This window comes from Ammospiza nelsoni, chromosome 15 (assembly GCF_027579445.1).
Source record: "Ammospiza nelsoni isolate bAmmNel1 chromosome 15, bAmmNel1.pri, whole genome shotgun sequence".
Taxonomy (NCBI): domain Eukaryota; kingdom Metazoa; phylum Chordata; class Aves; order Passeriformes; family Passerellidae; genus Ammospiza; species Ammospiza nelsoni.
Window position 1 is genome coordinate 5,466,176 of NC_080647.1, and position 27,528 is coordinate 5,493,703.

General features: G+C 53.4%; 1 protein-coding gene and 1 pseudogene across 1 annotated transcript; one reads left to right on the forward strand and one right to left on the reverse strand.

Annotated features, from left to right (window-relative positions):
- Positions 1–27,528, reverse strand: NALF2 (NALCN channel auxiliary factor 2). Its single transcript, XM_059483031.1, has 3 exons — positions 26,758–27,528; positions 9,469–9,640; positions 1–8,990 (listed from the first exon to the last, which is right to left on the reverse strand). The coding sequence occupies exons 1-3, from the start codon at positions 27,526–27,528 to the stop codon at positions 8,581–8,583; spliced, it is 1,353 nt and encodes a 450-aa protein (XP_059339014.1). The 3' UTR covers positions 1–8,580.
- LOC132080178 (SAP30-binding protein-like) lies at positions 2,649–3,384 on the forward strand (annotated as a pseudogene).

Below are 27,528 nucleotides of genomic sequence, written 5' to 3' on the forward strand. Positions count from 1 at the left end.
TTATCATCAATTCTTAACATTTTATTTCTTTACTGGGTTAAACAAGGAGCAGAGAAAACCTCGGCCCCAAAATACAACAGAACTGAAAGCATTACAGGTACAGAGACTATTGAACACAGAGAGTAGTAGGATAATATTTTAATACAACTGAATTATAGCATGGGATTGTGTTTTTGTTGGGTTTTTTTGTTTGTTTTTTGTCAAACCAGTTTGGAAAATAAATGTAATAGGAACTAGTGCAAAAAAGTTCTAAACATGAAGCACAGTGTATAAAATGGCATAAGAAAACGGTCCCCTCGAGGACACAGTCACTTTCTTATGACAGAAGGGAGAAAGAGAAACAGAAGGGGGGTGGGAACAGAGGGAGGGTCCAGGAGGTGGAGGAGGAAAAGCTGGAAAGAAAGAGAAACCGGGCCGGGGGATTAGAAAGGATACTTTGACTTCAGCAATGTTGGTTTGTGTTTCACCACCACGCACTGTAAAGGACCTCGTTGGGGCCGGGCCGAGCTCTGTCACCACCCACATGGCACAAGCACTTGAAAAGGGTTCGGGCAGCAGCAGCCTGGGCACTGCAGGGGTCGGGGCCCACAGGTGCCCCCAAGGTCCCCAGAGATGCCCCCAAGGCCCTGGGACACCCACGCAAGGCAGGGAGCCCCAACTCAGACACGATCCAGAGGGAGAAGGGCACGAGGGGCTGGGCTCTCCTCCTGCTCTCCCTTCCCACATCCCTCAAGGACCAGCACTTGGAATTTGTTCCCAATTTCCACCCCCGGGCTCAGATGGGAGCGTCTCCCTTTTGAAGGCATCCTGAGGCTGTGTCGCAAGGGGAGGCTCACAGGAGCTGGATTCAGTTTGGGTTGGAACAGAAAACCAAACCAAACCTCCCTCAGAGGGATGGCTGGGGATCCCCAGGAATTCCTGCCTGGCATCAGCATCCCTGATCCCCACGGGGAAGGTGTCCCTGCATTCCCAAGGTGTTATCCCGGCCTGCTCAGCCAGGATTTGCTCCAGCCTGTTCCCACCATGGAGCCACCCAGCCTCCTGCCCTGGAGAAACTGGCTGGATGCTATTTTAAGGAGAGCTGGTTGGAATTCCTTACAAATTGCTATTCTCTCCCAATCTGCTGCTGCCCGTTCCAACTCTGAGAGCAGAAAAAGTGTGATTGATTTTTTTTTTTTTTTGGCCTCATTTTCTTTTTGGAAAATGAAAGGTTTTGTGGGAAAGGACTGTTCTGGATGCATTTCTCAATTTGCAAAAAAAAAAAAAGAAAAAAAAAGAAAAAATTGGTCATAATGATCAATCTGGCTTGTTTTGACAAGTTTCAAAATTAAAAAAAATCACTGTCTGGCTCTTTTTGTCTTTTTGTTTTGCAACTTAGGCATGTCCAGTTCTCAAATACATTTAAAAATGGTAAAACCAACCCCAAATTTCATAAGCCAAACCTAATTCTTGGGGTTTTCTTGTTGAGTTTCAGTTCACAACAAGCAGAGTTGTCGACCTTCTGGGCTGAAGAAAGATCATCTTGAAGTGCTAAAAAGGCTGGAGGGACTGGACTCAGGAACTCACCCATCTCCTGCCCAGGCCTTTGAGAGGGGCTGAGAGCTTTGATAAAACCCCAACAACTTTTAAAATTTATTATTCCTTTTTTTTTTTTTTATGATCCTCAATTAAAAATGGTCCATCCCCCACCACTTTGCTCCCTTCCTCCTTCCTCACAGAGACATGCAGGGCTGGGAGGTCACCCAAAGAGCCACCTGGACCAAGAACACCCAAAAAGAGCTGCTAAAGTCCTTCCATTCCTGGGGTAAAATGGACTCATGGTGGGAGCTGTGCAGCTCCAGGGCTGCTGTGATGCAGGAGCTCCGAGCAGGCTCCCTTTGTGGCAAAAGGGATGATTTTGGGCTGGTGTGATGGTGGTACCTCCAGCTGGGATGCCCATGAGCTAACTTTTGGGCTGAAGGAGATCTTTAACATCCAACCTGAACACCTGACATGGCCCTTCCCAACCTTTCCAGCCTTATTTAAGATTCAATCCCCAGGGATGGAAAGCCCCAGGGAAGCATGAAAAGCTGATTCACAGAATTCCCTGCCTGTCCTGGGTTACAATGTAAGATGTACCAAAAGATAGGTGCGGCAGTGTTCTTTATCTTCTCGCTGAGAAGTCCCTCCAGGAAAGCGTCAGCCACTCTGTGGGAAGCCATCTCCACTAATGGGTCATCAGGGTTCCACTCACAGAATCACATCATCCCACTGTGAGATGCTCCACCCAGGGGGAGGAACCAAACATTCCTACCTGGATAGAATCTGAGGCCTGGAGCACCACGGGAGCACTACCACTGCATTCCCAGAGGACAAGAGCTCCATAACCACTAGACTGACAGAGAAGGACCAGATCTTTCTAGAGGATCATCACTTCAACAGAACCACATCCATCACTCCAACAGCCCCCATTTAATCAGACTGCTCCCACCACCCTGACCAACAGGCTGTCAGGTCGTACTCTGACTCTGTCAGTCTAAGCCAGTGCTTCTGTACTACTGCCTTTACTTGAATTTTCCTAATTAATTGTAGTTGTGACTTGGAATCTCCTGCTGGTTCGCTCTCAAGCTGGAACATTTCTGGTGCCCAGAGTGGGGCACCCCTGGAGGATGGTGGTGGTGAAGCACAGTGCTCTCTCCTTGCTGGAGGCTCACGGTGAGGACTCGGACCCGCAGTGGGATGGAGAGGCCGGCACAGAGGGGAGCGATGGGGGAAAGCCCACGGGGAGAAGGGAGGCCTGGTGTCAGCTGGGTATGGAGAAGGGGACTTCACCCACCTGAATGCCAGAAGATGATGATTTATAGATTGAAAAACCTGAGGCTGGTGACCTAAAGGAATTCCAAGAAATAGAGGAAAGAGATCCTCAGGAACTGGTTGCTTCTTTTGCAGAGAGTGTGGAACATGTCTTCAGATAAGATCAAAATCCCTCCTGAGCCTCTTGGCAGATGTTCTAACCAATTGCAGGATAAAATTAAAAAGCCGTACGAGAGGAAAATGAAAGAGGGCATGGATATGAACTACATCATCCAGAACAAAAAGGAATTTCACAACCCCAGTGTCTATGAAAAGCTGATCCAGTTTTGTTCCATTGATGAAATTGGTACAAATTGCACAAAGGACATGTTTGATCCTCATAGCTGGTCAGAGGATTCATATTATGAGGCACTAGCTAAAGCCCAGAAAACTGAGATGGACAAATTGAAGAAGGCCAAGAAAGAAGGTACAAAGATTGAATTTGTGACTGGCACTAAAAAGGGTACAGCAAGAAGCGCTGGTTCCACAACCACCACAACATCCAGCACCACTGTGGGAGATGCCCAGAAGAAGAGGAGGAGGAGCAAGTGACACATGTTGAGGAAGGGTCTCAAAGAATGACTCAGAGAATCACATCATCTCATTGTGAGCTCCCCCACCTTGAGGGGAGGAACCAAACATTCCTACCTGGATAGAATCTGAGGCCTGGAACACCACAGGAGCACTACCACTGCATTCCCAGAGGACAAGAGCTCCATAACCACCACTGGACTGACAGAGAAGGACCAGATCTTTCTACAGCATCACTGCTTTGGCAGAATCACTTCCATCACTCCAACAGTCCCCATTTAATCAGACTGCTCCCACCACCCAGACCAACAGGCTGTAAGGTCGTAGTCTGACTCCATCAGTCTAAGAGAGTGCTTCTGTACTACTGCCTTTACTTTAATTTTCCTGTTAAATTGGAGTTGTGACTTGGAATCTCCTGCTGGTTTGCTTTCAAACTAGTACACTGCCCCATCACTTTCTGGCAGAATCCAGGAGTGTTTCTGTCCTGACATTGTCTCTACCAAGCCCTACAGGCATTCCTTTCCCAGACAGCAGCAGGAATGGGATGAGGATGAATCACAAGCTAAGGGTAACCTGGGCTATGGGACTTCACCCCCTTTGGCTCTGTGAAAATCATGGAATCCCAGAGTGGTTTGGGTTGGAAGGGACTTTCAAGATCATGCAAGTTCCACCCCCTGCCATAGAGGGACATTCCACTATCCCATCCAACCTGGCCTTGGACACCCCAGGGATGGGGCATCCACAGCGTTTCCAGGCAACCTCGACAAACCATCCCAAACCACCACGCTTGGTGCCACCAGAGACCAGGAGGCACCTGCAGAGCTCAGCACAGGGACACTCCATGGCCTGGCCTCTCAGTGTCCTGCCCAGGAGCAGCAGATATCTGGGATTTTGGGATTTTCCCTTTATTCCCTTCCTCCAGGCGGCAGCCGAGCGTCTCCCAGCCCCGCCCGCGGCCCTGAGTGGCAGTGAATGAACTGCCCTGACATCTCCTCTTGAAGCAAAGCAAAATGTGTTGAAGATAAACCAGTTCCAGATGGTTTCCCAGTGTTGCCAAGTTACTCAACATGTTCTGCTTTAGTTGTCAGATGCTTTCAAAGCGATTTCCCTAACTCCGAGCACGAATGGTGAGGGCTCTCCCTGGGAATCTTCTGCCTGGGGCTACCATGGATCTGTATTTTCATAAGAAAAAGACTCAGCTAATGATTAATGTTCCCCAGAGGAAGCGGGGCCTTTCTTTGGGATTTTTCTTCAGTTATTTTTAATTAATTTGTACAACTGGCAGCTACATGAAAGTGCAAAACCCGGGAATAACGCTGGACCCAAGTCCTTTTGCTCCTTCTCTCTGCCCACACCTGGAGTTTGTGGAGACATCATCATCCCTCACTTCCCTGGGGATGAGAAACCCCTTTACCAGGGAGGAATCACTGCTTCCCACTGGGAATTTTCTCTGAGCAAAGAGAAGTTTGTCTACTGAAGGAAAAGTTGAGTTTTACTTATAAATCCCAACATGGGGCATCTTCTTTAGGGAGAAGAGATAAGATCATTGGATGAAAAGGACAAAGCCTCTTGGGTTTAAGTTCCTGGTAGGATAAATCATTTAGAGCTCATGTTTTCCAAGGTGGCTTTGGGAATGTGGAAAGCATTTGGGAATTCAAAGGGCAATGGAGGACACAGGGCTTGGGGTGAAGCATCCCTGGACACACACACAGGGTAAGGAAGCCCTTCCCCTCCTTATCCAGGCACATTCCTTCTTTATCCAAGCACATTCACTCCTTTTCCAGGCCCATTCCCTCCACTTTGTAATAAAAATAATGGCAGTGGTGTTAAGTGAGACAATGTCACCGTCTGCTTCCTGAGCTGTTTTTTCAGAGAGCAAAGACAGAGTACTCAGGGATGGAGGATTAGGAGGTTGTAATGTCATACCAAAAGCAGGAATTTTGTCCAATGGGCTCCTGATGATGGACTGCTCCATACACCACTTCCAGCTGCTCCTGCTCTGGGAACAGCCTCGTCTGGATCCATTTAAACAGACTGGCAAAGTGTTGAATGCAGCATATGGTGCCCTAAAACCACAGAACTTATTGACAGCAGCCCAGACTCACTAAAGAAAAGATCTTCTACAGCCTTGCTCTGGGAAGACCCAGCACTTTCCTCCGACTTGCAGCAGGTAAAGTCCATCCCACGCTCCCAGAGAGGATCCGCACCCTGTGTGCTCTCCCTGACATCTCATCCTCTTGGGAACACCCCTTGGGAGCTGTGGCCTGGAAAACACATGGATCTCCTGTCCTGGGGGCCTCCTCACTCCTGGTGGATGGGGCTCAATCCTCCACTGTAGCCACCCAAACCAGTCCAGTTCTGAATTGGCTCCACTTCCCGATTCACTGGGATGCAACACCTCCTGAGGGAAGGCGCCAGCAGGTGTTAGGGAAAGTGAAACTGTTTCTCACACCTCCCAGGTTACCCCAGCAAATCCCTGCCAGCATCCCCTGAAGATGACTTGGGTTGTTGGATCTCACTCCTGCAGCTCTATGGAAATCATGGAATCATGGAATGGTTTAGGTTGAAGGGATCTTAAAGCCCATTCTGTTTATCCTCTGCCATGAGCAGGGACACTTCCTACTGGTTGCTCCAAGCCCTGTCCAACCTGGCCTTGGATGCTTCCACAGCTCCTCTGGGAATCCCACATCACCCATCACCACCCCCAAGCCTGGCCTAACGCTCCATCACCAGCAGGACACAAGGGCTTCAGGGCAGGGAGAAGGACACACATCCCTCAGGGAGGTGCTGGATCTGGATGTGTGCAGGGACCGAGGCCACCCCGTGCCCGCCAGCGCTGCTCAGTGTCACACATGACACAATGCACAGAGCCAGTGACTCAGGGCCACTTGCTGACGCACCACACTGGGCTATTCTTCTCTCTCCCGATGAGTCGCTCCAAGATTGGACACAGTCTATCTCTGAGAGAGGCGCCTGCAATTAGCTTAACTCTTGGCAGTGCAGGAGAAATCTAATTTCCTTCGGGATCCGGCTGTCTGGAGGCAGGGACAGGGCTGTGCTCCCTCCCCTGGCCTGCCTGGGAGCTTTTGCTCCTTGTCAGAGCAGCTCCACAACCCACTGCTCACAGAAAACCCAGGGACTGGATCCTGGCTTGCAGAACTGCTCCATGTCCAGCTGTTCTCATTGGTGTTAACTATATGGATGTCATGAGGAACAATCAAATGAGAGACACCCCACTTTTTGGGTGGTAGCAGCAAGGGAATCTACTCTCCATCTTCCATGAGCACCACCTCTCCCACCCCAAAAACCATGGCACAATGGGAGCACTGGCCTCGTCTCTGCAGGACTTTGGGAACAGGCAACTGGTAGTGTGTAAACATCACCCCAAAGCTCTGAGATTCAAGTCAAAGCAGGAATCAAACATTCAGCTGCTTCTCAGAGCCTCTTTGGTCTGGAAATGGGCTGGAAATGTCAGGAAACCTGTGCTTCCCACGAGATGCCTGGTACTTCCTTCTTCCAGCCAGGCAGGAAGTAGCTTTGCTCATGGGGCTCTGCTCACAGGGCTCTGCTTGGTTTTGCTTCACCTCAACAGACCAGAAACCATAAAACTCCTACAGATCATCAACTCTGGGACTTCTTGCACCCTCACAGGGATCTGGGATCACTTTGGGATGCAGGACATTCCTCCTGCTCCATCCCTGTCTCCTGCAGTGACCCACGCTGGGCTCTGCTGTAAGTTGCTGTCAAGAGCCAGCCTGGAAACAGAGGGACCATCCCAGCCCCTCTGGGAGCAGGGAGTGGGCTCACACCCAGCTCGTGACCTCATGCTAAAACACCCTCTCTTCCTTCCCTGCCCACACCCAGGAAAAATTACAGCCCCTGGTGCCCGGCCTGGAGGCACCACCTCAGTGTCTATGCTGGGAACAGTTCTGGTGGTGGCTGGGTGGAGAATTGGGAGTTTCCTAGGAAATGACCTGGGGATCGGATCCTAGGGATCTGATGTTTGTTTGGGGCTGAATCCCTGGATAAGCTGAGCTCAGGTTAAAAATTCACCCCAAGTGAGCCAAATGAGGCTACACCAGCCAGCACCTTGCCCAGCCAAGTCCAGCTGGGCTCCCAGAAATTTCCGGATCTGGGGGCATCCATGGATTGAAACTATTCACAAAAATGCTCCTCCCTAGCTGGGCCTTATTAGTGCCTCTTTGTGTGGGAGACTCTCCCTCCAAGCCAGATTTCTCCAGCCCGTTTGCCCAGTCCTCCTGCCATCCAGTCAATGATTTGTAGCTGGGAAGCATGGAAGGATGCCTTTGGGATTCCCTGCATCCAACTGCTGCCATGTGGGATCCTTTCCCTCACAGCCTGTGTGCTGCTGGAGTCACATCTCCCAACTCCTCACTGTGACCAGTCCCACCAGCCAGGGAGGACAACAAAAAAGGTTACACCAAATCATCAGGACACTTTGCAAAGTGGGATGTGGGAATGCTGGGGACATCCCTCCTGCTCCATGCCTCCTCCCTCTCCTCCTCCTCGCATAGAGCAGCAGGAAAGGCCAGGTTGGAGGAGCAGGCTGGGATGCAGTGAGACCAACCCCGAGTGGTACCACAGTGCAGTGTCACAGCGTCCCACTCCTGTCCCCAAACGCCGCCAGCGAGGCAGCGCCCCGCTGAGGACACTGCGCCCCACCAGGGCGGCTCTGCCCCGAGCCCCAGCGGCTTTTCCCTGGGACAGGAGTGGGCCAGGCTGTGCCGGGAGGTGCTGCCCCTCCGCCTGCTCCCTCGGCATTCACACCCAGGAGAAAAGGAACCAGGGCTGGGCTGACCGTCCAACCTCGGCACGGCGCGGGCGGGGGAGGCGCGGGCACTCAAGGCACTCGCGGCAGCGGCCGGGGGACACCCGGCAGTCCCATGGGGACACCCTTCGATTCCCAGGGACCCCTCCCCTCGGTCCCCCCGCCTCCGTGCCGTTCCTGCCCTCCCGGCGCCTGCGGGGCCGGGAATGCTGGCCCTGCCCGAACCCTTCTGGCGCCGGGTCCCGCAGCCCTGTGCGCGTTAGAGACTCTTCACCACGGGGATGCCCCGCGCGAGCAGCTCTTGGGGGATGTGCGGGGGTGCGTGAGTGCCACCCCCAACCCCGTGCCTCCCATTGGAGGAATAGCATGTGCCCCCCTTATGGGAAAAGATCTGGCGTTCTCCTTGGAGGTCGGCTCTGCCCTCTGTGTCACTCGTCCCGGGCCACGCTCTCCTCCAGGGCGGGCGGGGCCTCCAGGCCGAGCCCCCCGGCGCCGCCGTGCACGCTCGAGAAGGACACCATGGTGTGGAGGAGCATCAGGACCAGCACGCACAGTCTGATCCTGCTGCTGCCGAGGCGAGACCCCGCAGAGACCGGCAGCAAGGACGGGGAGCGAGGCTGGTGGTACTGGTGGTACTGGTGGTGGTGGTGGTGGTAGAGGTGGTAGTGGTTCTGCCTCTGGTGATGGAGGTGGGGGTCGTGGCGGTGGAAATGGAGCGACTCTGACGCCGTGGATTTGGGGGATGTGTCCTTGTTGCTGTCTGAGGGGTGCTCGCAGGAGTCCCATTGCACCTCGCAGCACTTGGCCTCCTCGTCGGGCAGCTGGTTCTCCAGCAGCCCTGCAGGGAGGAAGGGAGCAGAGGAGGGGTCAGCAGGACACTGGGGAGAAAGCGAGCCCTGGTGCCCACCAGCTGTGGGATGGGCACACCTGAGAACCAGGACATCCAGACACCCCCTGGCACTGGCCCCAGCATGTGTGAGCCTGCACACACCAGCAAGGCGAGCTCGGGGCTCACCAAATCCTGCTCACAGTGGTAAAATATCCCCACCCTGCTTTAATCCATCACCTGCAGCTCCCTCTATGCTTTAGCTTTCAGAGGTAGGACTTTCACCTCCTGGGCTGAGATGTTGCTGTGCCCCCATTAACCCCTTACCCCCTTACCCTTGGCATGGCCACATTTTGGCATCAGGCAGTTTCCACACTGCCCCTCCTCCCACTCCACCCCTGCAATCCTTCCAAACGCGGGGAGTGGCTTGGAAATTCGCCAAGGCTCACCATCACCCCCCTGTGCCCGGTGTGAGCCCGGCCCTCCTTACCCGTACAGATGAAGCCAGGCAAACCTCCATAGATCAGCTCATCATTGTCCGGTAACACGAAGGGGCACCTGGTCTGCACCTCCAGGCAGTATTGCTTGCATGGGATCCGCTGCCGGCACTGCTGCTGGGTCACGTTGAAGTACTCGGAGCACAGCCACGCCTTGTAGACAGCCTGGGGGACATCGTGGACAGGGACACGTCACTTCCCAAGCACCGGGACAGCTGGAGCACCGCAGGGTGGAAGGGGATGGGAGAGCTCCTAGCTCTTGTGGGAAATGTGTGTTGGGGTCATTTGTTGGATCTAAACAATCCACTGGAGTGTAACAATGGTGGAATTCGTCTATCCAGCTAAATCCACCACGAAAATAAAGCTAATTACCACATGGAATAATGTCCCCTACAGACAGGCATCGTGACAGATTCTGCCAACATCAGCGACCCAAGAGCTCAGTTTGTCACACAAAAATACAAACACTGCTTATCACCCGGCCCAGAGTGTCCTCCTCATCCCCAAGACATCCCACTGCTCTCCTGGGGAAGATTCTCACCTCCTCTAAAGTGCTTTGGCCCCCATGAGCTCTGGACACGGGACAGCAGAACACATCATGGGCTGGTCTTTACTGGAAATTTCCTGCTGGAAAAGCTGCTGGACAGAAGCAGCTGGGATGCAGCACATGCAGCCACTGCTCCTCAGGCTTGTCCCTCTCTGCCACCAAATAACACCTTCCTCACCTTCCCCACCAAGTCCTGGGAGAGGTTCCCGATTCCCTGACATTTGGAACTTCTGCTGTGCCATTTCTTTTGGCTAAAGGGGGAAACTTGTTCATTTTCCATGGATGTTCTGGCACTGGGATGTACCAGTAGTGCAGGTGTCCGCACGTGCTCTGTTCACCTTTCTGATACTTCAAGCTGTACTTGGCAACATTTCCAGAAGGAAGAGCACCCTGGGGGTTCAGCTGTGACGGCAAGGCTGTGCCACATTCCCTGCCTGTCCAGCCTGTCCAGTACTGGGTTTCCCTCTTCCCTTCCAGCCTCTGTGAGCTTGTGCCCACAGTAGACAGCAGGGCATAGCCCAGTTGGCTCAGTTTCAACCATATTCCCAAATTTCCCTCATTTCCCCAGCATCAGGCATGGGGGAAGTTGTTTGTCTCCACTGGCTGCAGCAGACAGGGAGGGAGATCTCCCATTTCTCCAGGTGTGCATGATTCCTCAGGCTGCAAGAGACCCAGGGCACTTCCAGCTCATCCATGAACTCATGAGGGCACGAGTGACAGCACCATGGTCATTCCATGGCTACATCCAACTTCCTTTGAAACCAGCTAGAAAGGGGTCCCTGTGATTCAAAGGGAGAGTTTCCCTCCTCTGCATGCTCAGAGAAACCCCCTGCTCTGCCTTCCAGCTGCATTTTCATTTTCTGGAGGCTTTAAACCCATCACTTCTTTGTTTCCCCATGTTTTTCATAGATCCTTATCATTGTTTCTTTGGCCCATGGTGGTGTCAGGATTAAAGCTGGTTGGGAAATTCTTGGCAAGTTATTTTAGTTTGGTTTTTTTTTTTTTTTTTTTTTTTCCCTGTAAAATACCAAATCATGAAAGGCAGAATTTTCACAGAATTGTGTTAGCTTTGGTGAAACTTTCATCCCAAAAAGTTTAATGGGCACCAGGACACAATTTATGGAGTGAACATTTTGGAGCAGTCCCCAGCACTGTGGGCAGGGCTGGCCCCTGGGATGTGAGAATGCAGGTGCTTTTTCTCCTTATCCTGTTGGATGTTAATTACTGGGACACAGTGGAGTGGCTCCAGAGGAGGGAATGACTGCAGAGTGTGAGGACACAAGCAGGAGAGTTTCCAGGTCTGGATCTGCATCCCTGAACATGGAAGTGTCCAGGGCCAGGCTGGATGGGGTTTGGAGCACCCTGGGATAGTGGAAGGTGTCCCTGCCTGTGGCAGGAGGTGGGACAGGATGGGTTTAAGGTCCCTTCCAACCCAAACCATTCTATGGCTGCATGATCTGCCCGAGCTGATTCCCTAGAAGCGAGGAGGAGGAGGCCATGCTCCAAAGGGGCCACAACCCCCACTGCAGCAGTGCCCAGAGGGTGTACAGTGGGCTCCAAAGCACAAACTGACTGCCCAGCATGTATTCAGACAGGCCATATCCTTATTCCAATCCCTGCCTGGACATGATGCTGTTATTCCCACATGCTCCAGACACACTCCAGTGTAATGTGGAGCAAAACAGACAGAGGACTTATTAATTACCTTAATTATTTGGGGTGCCTTTAGAGCAACAAGGAGAGGGTGTCCTGAGAACACCCTGACCCTCAGAGCATCCGGCAGCAAGTAGCTGGATGAGCTTCTCCTTCCCCTGATGACCATCCAGGATTTTGGACAGCTGGTGTTGATGACCTACTTGAATTTGAACTGGCTGATGTCAGGTGGGTGAATTCCCCCCAAAGCCATGAAGTTTTCAGGATTAAACTGCAGCCACAACCAGCCTGCAGTTTAAAGGGGAATTATGAACACACAAGAAGCTGGATGGATATCACTGTTGCACCCAGCCCCATCTGGGATGGACACCCTAAATCCATCCCTCCAGCTCAGCCTCTTTTCCAGCCCTCATCTGCCTTAGGATAAGCATCTCCATCAGTGGGACTTCCTCGTGTTTCCCAAGGAGGTTGTTTTACAGCACTTATCTCGCTGCCTACAAGTTTTCCTTCATACTTGACCTACATTTTTCCATCCAAAAGTTCACTCCCTTCAATCATTCCCTCCACCATTCCCTCTCCCTGCTCCATGTTTACACATCTCTAATATTTGCAGATGTCTCACGCTCCCCCTTTAGTCACAACTCAGGCGAGCTGGGCTGATTTACTCACTCCCATTTCCTGCCAGTCTCCTTCCCAGCTCCGACTCTCCCACGCTGCTTCCCAGATCCAGTCACATCCCAGCTCCCACCTGGGCTCACATGCAGCCAGGCATGGAGGCTACACTGAGTGATCCAGCAGAGGATTGTGGGCGTCACCTGAGCTGTCCCAGCTCCAGATTTGGGTGGAAAAGGCAGCTGGAGGAGATTTCCCAAACTACTTTGGGTTCATCCTGCTCTCATGTGGAAACAGCACAAGCAGGCTCTGCATGGATCCACAAATATCCCTCCTAAAATGTTTGTGATGATTCTCATCAGGGAAGACCCCCTCAGGGTCACCCACACATCCATGAATTTAATGAAAATATGGAAGGAGGCACTGCAAGGAGCTGATGATACCACCAGGGAGGGCAGAGCTGGAGCACTCATGCAGAACCTGAACCAGGATTCCCTGGCTGCCTTCCATTCTTCCTTCCCTTTGCCCTTGAGGGAAGCACTGACCCCAGGCAGCCCTTGCCATTCCCTTGTGGCAGATCCTCCAGGTGCTGCAGCAGGAATTCCTGCAGCTCTGCAGGATGGAAACTGCCTGTGTGTACTCACAAACAGACACATCCAAGACCTGCTGGTCCAACAGGGCTCTCCCACTCCACTGGGATCAGGATGAGACACAGGTGAGATCCCAGTGTCCTCCCATCACTCACCCACAGAGATCCATGTCACAGACAAGGAGCAAATTCCCTGGGATGCTCAAGGTTTTGGTATCCCCAAGCTTACCCCACACAGCCTCCTTAATTCTGCTGTTAAAAAGGACATGTGAGAATTTAGGACAGGAAGAAATTTATTCCCTGCTTAGATCAAGTAGGAAAGCTCCCTGGTTTCCATCCTCTCCCTCTCTGGATTCTTCAGGAAGCGGGTTGGGTTGCAATCAGTGTTCCTGCCATTCTGGTTTGGCTTTTGGCAGATCTCCAGCCTGGCCAAGTAAATTAAAGTGACCTCAGCTCCAAAATAGCTCCAATTTAGTGCCCTCTTCCTGCATTTTTAGCTCTGGAGGACTGGCTGCATGACTCTGAGGAAGCACACAGAATTTGGCTGCCTAGGAAAGGAGCCAACTTCACAGACCCGATTTATACAGAAGGAAGAGGACAGGCTATCTGTCCGCATTGGAATTTTGGAGGTGGGATGAAAAACCTCATCCTAAAAGACATTAAAAAAACCCAAAATGAATTGGATTTCTAATAGTGAATTAGGCTGTCTGCTCATGCAGCAGCAGTCAGAGGGATGGAGCTTTCACGGGGAATTCTGTGCCAAATGGGAATTCTTCCCTGCCTGCACTATTCCCTCTGTCTCCTAGCAGCACCAGGACAGCATTCCCCACCAAGCAGCTTTTCCAAAGTCTTTCTGGGTCCTTAGGATTTCTGCACAAATGTGGGCACTTCAAGGCCAGTCCAGTTGCTGCCAGTATGTTGGAAACACTGGCACTGCTGTGGAATCATCCCAGCTACATTTTGGGAGAACCAAGGAGCAGGAATGGAGCAGCATTCTCAGGACACACCAGCACTGCATAGGATGCAGTGTTTGGGATAGCTTGGATGCCCATTGGGAATGCCAGCTGTAATTAACAAAACAAACTGTTGTTTTCCCATCTGAACAGTAATCAATGCTTGGGAAGTTCCCCCAAGGAAAATCCTGCTAATGGCACAAACATAATTAACCCTTCTCATTAATTAGTGGCAGGGATTGGGGCAGCATCCCCAGCCCAAAATCCACTTCTCTGGAAGGGGGAGATGCAGCCTGGAAGGCAGAGAGGGAAATAGGGAGATTTTCCCTACAAAATAACCTCAGAAGGAGTCCTGGGATGTGCTTGGACCAGAGGTGAGGATCACTCTGGAAGCTGGGCTTTGCCATCATGACTCTCCTCCTTTCTCTCTTCTCACTGGGTGCACCCAGCTCCCAGCAGGGATGGGATGAAAGATCCCTGCCAGACCCCAGCCTGCAGCAGCCCCCTCCCCTCCCCTCCCAGAGCAGTTCCTGGGACTCACATTTCCATCCTGGTCTGAGAGGAGCATCTGGAGTGGCTGTGCCTCATTAATCTTGGACACAGGGAAATGAGCACTGCTAATGAGCCGCTCGGGCAGCTCTCCAAGCTCTGGCACATGAGGATGCAGCACGGGAAGCAGGACAGGCTGGGGGGGAGAGAAGAGCCCCCCTGGATGGCAGAGGATTAAGGGAATACTGAGGTCCAGGGCCAGCCAGGAGGAGTCACAAACACATCTGCAATGTCCAATTACCACTGTATTCAATTAACTCAGACAGTAACGATGTGGAGCTTTAAACCAGCTTCTTTTAGGCTTTTTTAAAATTCTCCTTGCTATGGGCTGTTCCAACATCATCTCTGGAACAGCTGATTTTTGGTTTCTTTGATAGTTCTGGAGTTGTTATCCCTGCCTTGACACATTCACATGCTCTGGGTTAGGAGAGAGGGGACAAAAAACACTAACCCAACCCTAAACCTCAACAACTGGACAGGATTATGGGATTTGTATTGTTTTTCCTTCATTTTTAATATAAAGTTGCCTTTTGCCTGGCGATGACAGCCCTGGAGCCGCAGCTCCTCCGTTTCCCAACCAGGGGAGCCTCTGCCCATTGTGCCCAGCTCCAGAGGGCACGGAGCAGCAGGCACAGGGATGGAGCTGCCAGCAGGAATGCCTGGGACATGGATGGGATGGGGGAATGGGGATGGATGCACATTGTACCCAGCTCCAGAGGGCACAGGGATAGGGCTGGCAGCAGGAATGCCTGGGACACGGATGGGATGGGGGAATGGGGATGGATGCACACAGGCTGCAGGGAATGGCACTGGTGGGAATCCCAACTGGAGTGAGTGTTCCTCAAACATCACTGGAAACTCCACACAGAGCTGCTGGGCTGGCTGGCACGTGCCCATTCCAGGCTCTGCATTACCCTACAGTCTACTCCTGTCCAGGGTTGGTTTGCCCAGAAATTCTCCCCCAGCCATCCCACCCATGACACCAGTTTGCATCCTGATGTTGTGTGTTGTTCTGGGCACAGATGGGTCCAGGTCTGGCACTGACCAGGCTGATCCTCCAGAAAGGTCCTGGGCAATGGAATGTCATCTCCTGTGCTCCCAAACTGTGCCTTCCCACCTACATCCCACAGGACCACACCATATCCTTTCACCTGAGTGATGAAGTCACTTCCAAATTACTTGGAAGTAAATTGTCAGAGCTACCCACTCACCATCAACCACCTGATGAAGCAGCTGATAGTTTTAAAGTTTAAAAAAAAAACTTCCAGTTTTCATTTTAAAAAGAAAGCATTTTAGCTTTAATTCCCAGTTCTTGGATTAAAGAGACTGTGTGAATGCTCCTTCTTTCAGAGGGAAAAGCCCAAATTTCCCCCTCTAAGCCACTCAAACCCAGTCTGAGACACACAATGCCCCAGGTGCTCATTGGTCAGAATTAAGAGAAAATAGTTTTAAGTGTGACCCCCACACACCTGACACACTCAAAGCTCAGGCAGCAACTGTCACACTATGTCACAATATCAGGCAGCTCAACAAATGCCTTGGGAAGGACTGGAGTGGGGAAGGAAAGGAGAACCAGCACCCCAACCTGTCTCTGCAACCACACACACCCCCAGCACCCACAGGTGATGGGCTGGGGGTGGCAGTGCCAGCTCCCAGCCCTGGGAATGCTCTCAGGGGACAGACACCACAGGCACAGCCTCCTGGCTTTGCTCATCTGCTCATGGCACCAAGGGCTGCTGTGTGCAGAGCCCAGGGAAAGCCTGGTCTGATCCCAGCAGATGCCACACTGCCCTTGGAACAAGCCCAGGAGGAAGAGCTTGTGCTCGTGGTTGCACCAAAGCAGGAAGCATTCCCTGGAAGAGCAGAGCTTGTGGACTTGCTTTGGACACCTCTGACAGCTCCTGTGCTGAGGGGACAGAGAACATGGCAACCCAACATGGCCATGTGCCTGTGCCTGTTGATTAATCACAGTAATTAATGGCACAGCTGGATGGACAGGAAGGCAGTGACCACTGCCAGGCCCTCCTGCCTCCCACAGCCAGTGCCTGTCTCCATGCATGTCACAGTTGCTCCATGTCCCTGCCCAGCAGCGTCTGCAGCCCTTTCCCTCCCACCACAGCTCCCACTGTTCCCAGTGCAGGCTGGGATCTGCCTGGAGGTTATTCCTGTCCAGCCACCCAGCCCTGACCCCTCCTACAGCCCCCAGCCCATTGCAAGAGGCTCTTGATCCCAGACCACTGCTACAAACATCCCAATTCTCACAGAATATTTCCATTTCATTATCAAACTCCACCTCGGGGTAGATGCATCCTCTCCCCAAGGGGGGTGAGCAGGGGGTGACAGTGCTCTGCTCACAGATTGGAGCTCTCATCCCAGCATTCCTGATGCTGTTCAGTCCCCCCTCCTCACATCCTGGGTGTGAGCCCTGGCATTGTGAATTCCCTGGCAGTGTCTGGGACAGGGTGGCCCAGCCATGGTGGGCTGCCCATGGGCACTGCTGCCAGACCCCAGGCACAGCCAGTCCCTGTCCCAGGATGCCAGCCCAGGATCACAGTGAGACCAGGGGGACCTGCATTCCCAGGCTGCAGTTAATCCAGGCTGCTGCTCTGTGCTCCCCTTTCAAAAAGGGTCTTGGCTGGGCTTGAGAAGAGAAGAGCAGCTTGTCAGGAAGATGAGGCCACCTGGAGTGTGGAGGTTTGTGTGGGAAGGGGGTGGACACCAGGAGACAGGGACAAACAGCTGGTGGCCAGGGAGAGAGCAGCTCTCCCTGGCATCTGGAGGGCTCTGTCCTTGTGACACCACATGGCCATGCCCCAAGGTGGAAGAGGGGAGGCCAGGCCTCCAGTTCCAGGGTGTCACCACACTCTGAGGAAAGCTCTTCCCAATATCCCATCTAACCCTGCCCTCTGGCAGTGGGAAGCCATTCCCTGTGTCCTGTCTCTCCATCCCTTGTCCCAGGTTCTTCTCCACCTCCCCTGGAGCTCCTTTAGGCACTGGAAGGGGCTCTAAGGTCTCTCTGGAGTCTCCTCTTCTCCAGGTGAGCACCCCCAGCTCTCCCAGCCTGGCTCCAGAGGGGCTCCAGCCCTTGGAGCAGCTCTGTGGCCTCCTCAGGACTTGCTCCAGCAGCTCCATCCTATACAATCCTCACCTGCCAGCCCCCAGTGGGTCAGATACCAGCCCATCCTACCAGCCCAAGGACTTAAAAAGTAATTAAAGACCTCTGCAAAACTGAAGCTGAACACGATGGAGTTGGGGACAGAGGGAAAGTGAGGTCCCTGCAATCCATTAGGATGGCTTGAGGAATTCACTCCCATTAGGTCCTGCTGCAGCCAGGGGCTTAACAGGATTCAAAAGTGGATTAAACATTTATACAGCTAATGAGAACATCCTGTTACATTAGATAGGATATAAAAAAATAAAGGCGAGACACTTCAGTGCCACGAGCCATAAATTACCCACCAGTGATGGGGGCAAGGGAGAAGTTTCTTTGCTCATCCCCCTTCCAAGGAAATGGTGAGGCTGGAGAATTGTTCTCAGGATGGTGTGAGTGTCCAGCCCAGCAAGGGCTTGTAACAGCAGGCATCCAATGCCTATGGAACAGCCCAATCCTGTACTTTGCCAGGAGCCCCCTGCACAGCATCCTGTGAGGTGCCACTTGGCTTCAGTGGGAATGGGACAGGGTATAAGGCAGCAGGAGGAACCTGGTCCCTCATGTCATCCTTCTGCACCCCACAGAGATGGGCAAGCAGCAGGATCAGGCCCATCTCCACTCCCTCATGGAGCAAACAGCAAGGAGACAGGAGCATCCCAGCTCCTGGGCACCCTCCACGGTCACAGGGAAGTTCAGTTTTCCATGCTCATGCTGGGTCTTGTATCCACCTCAACTTGTGCCCACAGGTCCCTTAAATGCAAGCAAAGATGATTTTGAGATGCTTATCAGCACTCCTGGCAGCTCCTACTGCTGGAGACACACAACAGGCCACCGCTCATATCAGCCCTGAGAGCTACAACCTCTGCTTTTCTCTCCCTGGCTGAACAGCACTTGCAGAAATCTCCTGCTCCCTTGCAGGGAGGAAAGCCCCAGGATAGCTCTCAGTCTCTGTGGTAAGCAGCAGGCAGGAGCTCCTGGCTGGCATCGCTGCTCAGCCAGAGAATCCCAAGGGAAGCACTGCTGCAGGGAAACCCATCCCTGCTGCTCTGCCCTGGAGGGAGCCAGGCCAGGCTGGGGCTGTCCCTATCCCTGTCCCTGTCCCTGATGCTCCACAGAGTGGAAGTGCTTCCCCTGCATTCCCAAGAGCAAGGAGTGTCTGGAGAGCGGTCCCAGGACCACACTCTGAGCCAGGCTGCCACCCCAGAGCTCCTGGTGCCTCCTGGCAGTCTCATTTGAACAGGAGAAAAAGGAATGATTACAAGCAACACAGCATGGCAGGAAAACACAGCTCCCAGCACACACAGGCAGAGACCCCTGTGGATTCCTCCTCTCCACAACCAGCTCCAAGGAACATGACACTTAAGACCAAGAGCAGGTCAGGGAGATGCCCAGGTCTGAAGGGGCTTGAACTCATTACATTAAAGACACAAACACAGCTCCTGTTCTGCCAGCACTGGTCAGTCCTTCCCAAACTGCGGCCATTCAGAAAATTCCAAGAAAATTCCACTTGCCTCCTCTCCCTCTGTAGCCACCAGCAGTGGGGAATGCTTGGGACTGGTACCTGTGGGCTCAGGGTGTTCCAGGCTCCCTGATCTGTGCAAACCCAGGAGCTGGCACACCTCTCATCAGGAAAACCCCCAATCCAGCCACTTCCAGCCCCCCTCTCCAGCTCTACCTTCTCTCCTGTCCATCCACAGCCTCCACCCACCAGCAATGCTGCAGAGCTGCCATGCAGGGACGAGATTCCAGCCAAACACGTGTATCTGTTACTCCCAAGAGGATGAGCAGGGCAGGTGGCATTTCCTTCTCCAGCCAGGACCAGGAACAGCAGGATGCTGGCACAGGCAGGGCTCTGGAAGAGCAAATCCTTGCCAGGTGAGGCCATTTCATGCTGCTTTTTGAACAGAGTGACCACGTTGGCAGCATCTGGGGGTGCCAACGCTGCCAGCACTGCTCTTCCTGTGACACCCCAGGAGCATGGCTGGGAGAGAGGCCCCAAGGAAAAGCCAGGAGCTGGGAAGAGAAGCGAGGCTGAAGCAGGCAAGCCATTCCAGGCAGGCAGCTGCTGGCTCTGCCCACGGGAATGGGGCTGGAGCAGCGTGGACAGATGGCTACTTCTTGCCCAGGCAGTCTCTGTGTCTCATTCACAGATTTGCTGTCCCTGAGTCATTGCCCTTCAAAGGACAGCAGAGCTGAGCTCCTGCGTGGAGCCAGGCATGAGTCGCATCCTAATGGCATCCCAGTGACAGCGGGAATGGCCCCCGGCAGCCAAGCACACCCTGCCTCTGCCACCTGCCTGCCTCCCACCCTGCAGGGCAGCTCTGGAGCCCACAGCAGAGGAAAAGCCTGTGGGGCATCCCTAGGACAGGCCTGGGGCTGTGGGATGTTTTGACAAACCCTCTCTGTGTGGGATCCGTGGCACTGCCCAGTGCCGGGGTCAGGCCAGGCCATGTGTGATCCCTGCTGGGCAGAACAGCTCCTTCCCTGCTGGAAAAGAATCCTGTCCTCAGGTAGGGATCAGGTGAAGCCCCTTGTGAGGGCAGGTCCAGCTGGGCTCAAGCAGACACCCAGTGCATCCTGTCCCACCTCTCAGTGCTGGTGTAGGAGGTGCAGCCTGCTCTCCCTGGGATGTGTGTGGGGCTGGAAGCCAGCATGGCACCAGCAGATCCCTCTGTCCATGGGGAGCAGGGATCACTGCCTGGTAGGAAAAGCAGCATAGCAAGACAGCCTGATCTGGATGGCCACAGGCAGCCTGTGCCAGGGGATGTGCACAGCAAGGGGACTGTGGGCTGTGTTGTTTTCCCAGATCTCACACTTTGCTGGTATCACTGTATGCACTACTGAGCTCCTGGCCCCCAGAGCCTTCCTGTACCACACAGAGCAGCTGGATGCTTTCCATCTCCAGCTGCTGAGGTGGCATCTCTGAGGAGCTCATCCCAGCCTGCTGGTGAAGCCCCTGCGCCCACTGTGCTCCCAGGGATGGGCACACATGGAGAAGAACATAGGCCTGCATCTGGCACTGATGGCAGCAGGCACAGCTGGGAGCACACAGAGCAGGAACTGGAACCTGTGGCACTTGGAGCTACTGGTGACAGTTTGATGGAGAGAGATGTCACCCTCCCTCTCTGTCCCCGCACCATTTGCCAACCCGCCTGTTGCTCCATGGAGCTGCTGCTGCCTTGGGAAACTTGTGGGCTGTCCCTGCAGCACCACTGACAGACACAGGCGAGGACAGGCAGACAACAAGGACTGACAGACAACCAGAGCAAAGGAGGCAGCCAAAAACCACCCAATATCCCCCATAAATCACTCCCATTCATACCCTGACCCCATCCCAGGCTGATTTACCCCACAGCACTGGTGTAGGTTCAGCCTCCAGCCCACCACACACTCCCAGGCAGCTTGAGATGTCTCCACCCCAAGCAAAACTCAGGGCTGTCCAAGCACCATCTAAGCACCCCCACTACCACCTGGCTTGCAGGCCTCCCAGGTCCCAGGTCCCACTGGCACATTCCTGACACCTCTACATCTTTTATTCCAGGAGGCAAACTCCTTCCATCAGTTCAGCTTTTGTTTCTCCTGCTTTCCAAGCCTTGATCTCAGTTTTCAAGCATCAAGGAGGTACCTGACACAAGGCACTGGAATGGGGTGTGCCAGAGGCTGCAGCCACAGCACCTGCAGACCAAACCCACCATGGTCCTCTGGCCCAAATTATTTATACAACTAAACCGCATCTTTGTGCAAGGCTGCAAAAAATTCCCTTTGTTCCCATGGAATGGGTGGGGAACAAGGAGCTGCACACTTGGCTAAGCTTGTGCATGTGCTCCTGCTCAAGCTGCCAAATGACTGCACTGACCTGCTGGAATTACTTTCGAATTCACTCTGGAACCTTTTTTCACCTCATGAAACACCTCACTGGCCAGGCTGGTTGTGGAGAAGATCTGGAGCTGCCACAGGTGCGTGGGAGCAGCCTCTCCCCTCCTGCTGCTCCTGGTGTACCAAATGCTCCACAGGAGACCAGTCCAGGGTGCAACTTTGCAGTCACCCATCCATAGATTCTCTGGAAGCCTCACTTCTAAAGTAACTTAGCAACCTTAAAAAACCTAAAGTAACTTAGTAACCTTAAAAAACCACAAGGTTTTGGTGAAACCACTTTTGCTGCGGTTCTCAAGGGACCTTCCCTCTGTGCAAGTAGCCATCCAGGCTCAGAGCAGGAGTGCAGCAGGTATAGCAACATTTTGGATAAGCCCAGCCCAAAAAAGCTCAACCTGAGCTACTTTTGTGAAGGTGAAATGCTGCTTTGGATCCCCCAAGAGGTGTCCCTGGCACTGGGATAACCCCAAGACAGGGTGTTCCCAAAGCTCCTGGCACCAGCAGGCTTAGGTTTGCAGAAGATGTTCCACAGGGAGGGATGCTCTGTAGTGATGCTGATTGCTGATGCTATTCCTGGTTAAACAAGAGCCAGAAAACAGGACCCCAGAGGGTGCTGAGCCTGGGCACTGAGGATTTGCTCCCTGCTCCATGTGAGATGTGCCAGGGGATGATGCCAGAGCAGGAGCAGCCTCCATTTCTCACCACATCACTGCACACCAGCGGCACAGAAACACCAGCAAAGCCTCAGGAGTGAAATCCTACCCTGCCAGGGGTACTGGAGAAACCAGAGGTGCAGAACCAGATCCCACAACCACGGGCTTGTGTGTAGTGAAACCTGATAATCTAATCACATCTGAGATGCTACAGGTCCTGTCCAGCCCAGCTCTGCTGCCAGCCCCCTCCTGCCTGTCAGCCCTTCTCTCTCCACAGCTTTATTTCTTGCAGCCTAATGACTCCTTAATGGGCTTTGTCCCATAGATCTTGATTTGCCCCAGCACGGGTGGGAAGGGGCACTTTGGAGCTGTTGGGGTGGGAGCCAGCATGCAGAGCTTGCCTTGGCATGAGCAAAGCTCTCATCTGGTGTCTGAGCTGGAGCAACACTGCTCTTTTCCTGTTTGGAAAGATGGGAAAAGGCACAAAAGAGCCCTAAGCATCCCTCAGGGCACTGCTTTGGAGGGACAGTGATTTCCCCCTGCACTGAGCCCTGCAAAGCCTGGGCTTACAGTTTGAGTGCTGCTGCTGCCCCACATTTCCTGATGGATATTCCAGTCCAATATTCACATCCCCAGGCCATGACCTCCTCAAGCCCTTTTGGAGGATGCTCCAAAGTGTCCCCACAACTGCTCAGTGCACTGAGTTCACTGTGTCCTGCAGTGACAAAGGGTACAAGTTACACAGCAACAGGCGAGATGGAGGCGGCCAGCAGCTGCTCCTGACTCAATTAATGACTTTTCCCTCTCATGTTCAAGAAAACACAGGCATGTGCCACCTTTTATACACATCATCCCTACCTAGCACCATCAGCCAGCAGCTAGCAGGCAGATCCTCGCAGCATGAGGTGAAATGTGTTTGAGAAGATGGATGGACCTTGTGAATCCACTTCATCTCTTCCTCCTGTCACAGGATGCCAGTGCCCCTGTCCATGAGTGCCCCTGTGGGAGTCAGACCTCCCAAATCCCACCAAATGGGAAATGCAAACAATAAACCCCAGAAGTGCATCTTCATGGTTTAATGTCTCTCAGCCACAGGGATTTCTGGTGTTAGTTGGAAAAGTAACAAATAAAACATGTCCAGGGGTGATTTGGAAGTTGACGGTGCTGCACAGGAACAACAACACATGGAAAAAGTGGGATCTGCCCAGGAATGACCCCCAAGCAGAAAATAAAAAGGGACAGTATGACACTCAGCACTGAGTAATCTCAGCAGCTGAATTACACACAAACCCCACCATTTCATGGGATTCCTATCTCCAGGGGAACTTTGGTCCAGTCTTCCCCAACCTCTGGGCACAGACTGCTGTTGCAGACAGGTAGAGAAATTATAAAAGAAAGGCCTCATAAAATCAGGCCTGCTCTGTTAAATCAATAGCTAGCCTGTCATTTCTTCTAAGTGCAGCTAGTACTTTGCAAGTTCCCATGTGAAAACAATCTGGGTATGAACAGTTTGTTAATGTAACAACCTTTTTTGGGTGGAAAATAAGTGCACCTGCACTTATTAGACCTGTTCCATGAGAACCCACAAAAGAAAAATGCAAAATACTTGAACCTTAACACATACAAATCACCTTTTGACCAACAAATGAAGTAGTAAGAAAACTACCAGGTAATAGATGTTGTACAGAAGGTCTGTGAAAACTATAAAATAAGTTTTGTGAATAAAAATTTGGCTTTTCCTGCATGAAGAAAATGGAGCTCAAGTGATTTATTCCAATAGACAGATCTGGGGTTGGGATGTCCAGGATGCTGTTTCACCTCCTGGCAGGACTTGGTTTTTCTTCCCAAACCTGAGGGCAGCTCTCAAGATTATTATAATAATTGTAATGCTCTCAGGGAGTTATGTGTCTCCTGAAACCAATATACAACACTTACACACTTCCAAATTTTTAGCTTGGGGTGAAACCTGCTGCCACAGGAAGGAACTGGCAGCTCCAGTTGGGATTTGGTGTTGCTGTTGTTTGAAATAAGGTGGAAAAAAGAGCCCAAATCACCAGAGTGGTGTGGCTGCCATAGAGCTCCCTATGAGCTCTCAGCTGAGCCACACTTCTTAGGCACCAAATTCCAGAGGGATCCATGCCTCAGCAGAGGGAGGCTGTGTGCAGGTGAGCTGAGCTGCTGTGCCTCCTCATCTTCAATTTCCCAGCTGCTGTTACAGAATGGCAGGGATGTGAATGGGATGCAGCACAAACCCTCCACACTCAGCCCTGCTCCCACAGTCCCATGTCTCAGAATTATCATTTAAATCCTGTTTCTCCAGCTCCAGAGCTCCTGAAGCCAGAATCCTGATGTGAGGGCTCTGCAGGAGCTCTCACACTGGCCAAGCTGCACATTCCACTGTTTTCCTCCACTCCTCTGCTGTTTTCCTGTTATTTGCTCTCAGATGTTATCACCATCAAGCAATACCCTTGCCATCCCTCACAAACAGGTATTATCCAGCATCTGGATGGGAATGACAAATTCAAACTGCTTCAAAAATCCTGTCAGCCACATTTTTCCAAGGCAATGAGTAACTGTAGTCCTTGCTCAAGTCCAGAGGACTCGAAATCAGGCCAAAACTCGATTGTCACCACAGTGCTGGAGGGGTCTGGTACAAGCTTCAATTCACAGATGGGAACAGCCCCTGAGAGGGAAAAGCTGAGCCTCATGGATGTGAAAGGCTGGAGTAAGACACATAAATATGGAGTGAATGGCCTTAAACAAAGCAGCCTGATTTTTCAGGATAGGAGCTGTGAGGGCTCCAGTGGGAGTGTGCAGGCTCGGGCACTCCCATGGGAATTTCCCAGTGGGTGGCTCAGGGGAGTGTGCACAGGTTGTCCCTGCTGCTCCTGCCTCCTGTTGCTTCCCAAGTGCTGCCTGAGGAATGCAAGGCTGGAGCTCACAGATGCTCTAAGGATGCACTGACGTGACAAAGAACCAGCTCAGAGGAACGAGTCCTGCCACTACCTCCAGCTCTGCATCTCCCCAGCACATTTCCTGCTCTCCCATCGAGGATGTTAAACCCAGGGACAATTTATGGAGACTCATCGAAGCACAGCTCTGTTTCTACACAGTTTGGAGTCCCAACATAATTATTTTCTCACCTCTTTTGCTTCTCTCTCTGGGACTCCCAGCAGAGATGGAAGCTAAGCCTGAAGTTGGAACATTTATGCTCCACCAGACATGGCACAGAGAGATCCTGATCCTGCTGGGCCCCTGCAAGCAGGAGCAGCACAATGGACAGCACCCTGCGGAAGTGGAGCAGCAGGACCAAACTACTCAGAGCAGGCTGAATACTGCATCCCTTGGAAACCACAGGGGGAATCTGGGAAGCAGACTGTAATTACCTGCCTTGGCCCATGCCAGAACACAGGCACAAGCTCCTGCTCAAACCCAGCTCCCCACAAAAGCGACCCTTGGAGTGGTGGCCAGGATCTCACCAATGGCCCTTTGCTGAAAAACACCACCTCAGTGTCCCAGTCCTGCTCCTGGTGCTGCTCCTGCACTTTCCCAGGGCATGAACATCACTTCAAGAGCTGCTCTGCAAATCCAAGTGTCCCTCAAAACTCCTGTCCCAGAAGAGGAGCAGCCAACCCTGTCACACTGCCAGGGAGGGAGCTCAGCCACCATCCCTGTGGGACAATGCTGTCGCACACCCCAAGACACAGCTCTGAGAAAGGGAAGCACATTTAATTACGGAGACCATTGCACTTCCCAGATGTGATGTCTGGAAGGAGCACAGGTGAGCCAGGCAGCTTGGAGCTGGTGGAAGCTGGAGGCACCACGGGTTTGTAAGAATGAGCACCCAGCAGAGCCACACTGGGGGTTTGATGGAGATCCAACCTCAACTCTCATCTGGGAGAGGAGATGGCTCCATACCAGCCTTGATCCCACTGATGCTGGGAGACACAACCAACCCATCAGCTTTCAGAGCAGGGACTGTGTCCCGGGGCTGGGGACGAGTCAGTGACACGGGGGGAACACCAAGGTGGGAGGCACAGTCCAGCAACCCTGGGCAGAAAGAGTGTAAGAGCTGGAAAACAGCTGCTGCATACAGGGAAGGGGCACTGGCACCATGGTTCATCTCAGGTCACCGCTGGTCTAATGACAGCCAGGAAGAACTCTGGGCTGTCCCAGGAGCAGCAGCAGGTCTGAGGCAAAGGTGAGGGGCCTCACACATGTCCCATCTCAGCCCTTGTGTGCACAGGGGTGCACAGTGAAAGAGGTGTGGGTAAGGCTAGCAGGGATAGGGGTGTCAGGAGTGAAGTACTTGGATTGAGGTGCCATGTAGGGATTGGGGTGTCAGGAGAGGTGTCAGGATTGGGGTGCTGGCAGTGGAGTGTCATGAGCTGGGTGCTCAGACTGTGTTGGGAGCAGGGTGTTGGGAATGGCAGTGGGATGACAGTAGCTGCCTGTGTGTGCACAGGTGTGAAGGGATGTGTGAGCACTCATTCAGGCCAAGTCCTGCTTTGCCTTTTCTGTCCCATCACCCTGTCCCAGCTTTCCCAAGGGCTCCAGACCTGTCCCATCACCACTGCCAGGAGAGGTTTGGGGAGCAGAGGGAGATTCCAGCCTGCAGGCAGGTGTGAGAGCAGGGGAACCACCGTACCCCCACACCACCAAGCCCGCTGTGGCCCGGATCACTCGGGACGCCCCCTCGTACCTTGCAGTCCGTCAGGCAGGATCTGACCGAGTACTCTTCCGATTGCAAGTACTTCTCCAGCAAGAGGTCGAACTCCTCGTATTTTTCCTGAGCGTGTTGGTCCAGCCGCTGGTACGCCTGGACGCAGCTGCTACAGGCCTCCCCGTCCAGCGCCCCGGCCGCCGCCACCACCAGGTCCACCATCAGGTTGTCCAGACTGCAGTCCAGGCCGTCGGGGCCGGCCATCTCCCGCAGCAGGTCCCAGATCGTGTAAGTATCACAAAAGGAGAGGTTGAAGTTCCTGAAGTAAGCCTGCAGGAAGGTCCTTTTGGAGGAGGGCGAGGCGAAGAAGGGCGCGGCGGCGGCGGCGGCGGCGGCGGGGGGCGAGCGCAGGGGCGCGCCGGGGGCCCGCGGGCGCTGCGGGGCGAGCAGCCGGGCGCACGCCGAGTCCAGGTCCCCGCGGGCGGCGGGGCAGGGCCCGCCGGGGCCGCGGCTCAGGTTGCCCAGCAGGGCCTCGCAGCTGCCGCCGCCGCCGCCGCCCGCCGGCTCGGCCGCCAGCAGCGCCCGCGGCCCGCGGCCCCGCGGCCGTTCCCGCGCCCGCAGCTTGGCCCCGGCGCAGAGCCACAGATGGTCGGAGAGGAGCACGGTGAAAAAGAGGAGCGAGGCGAGCGACAGGCGCCATTTCTGCGCCCGCTCGGGGTCGGCCACCGGCTTGTCGCTGCGGCGCGGCGCGCAGCACACGGCCCCGCCGGCGGCGCCCCCGCGGGGGGACATCCAGGCGCCGCGGATCAT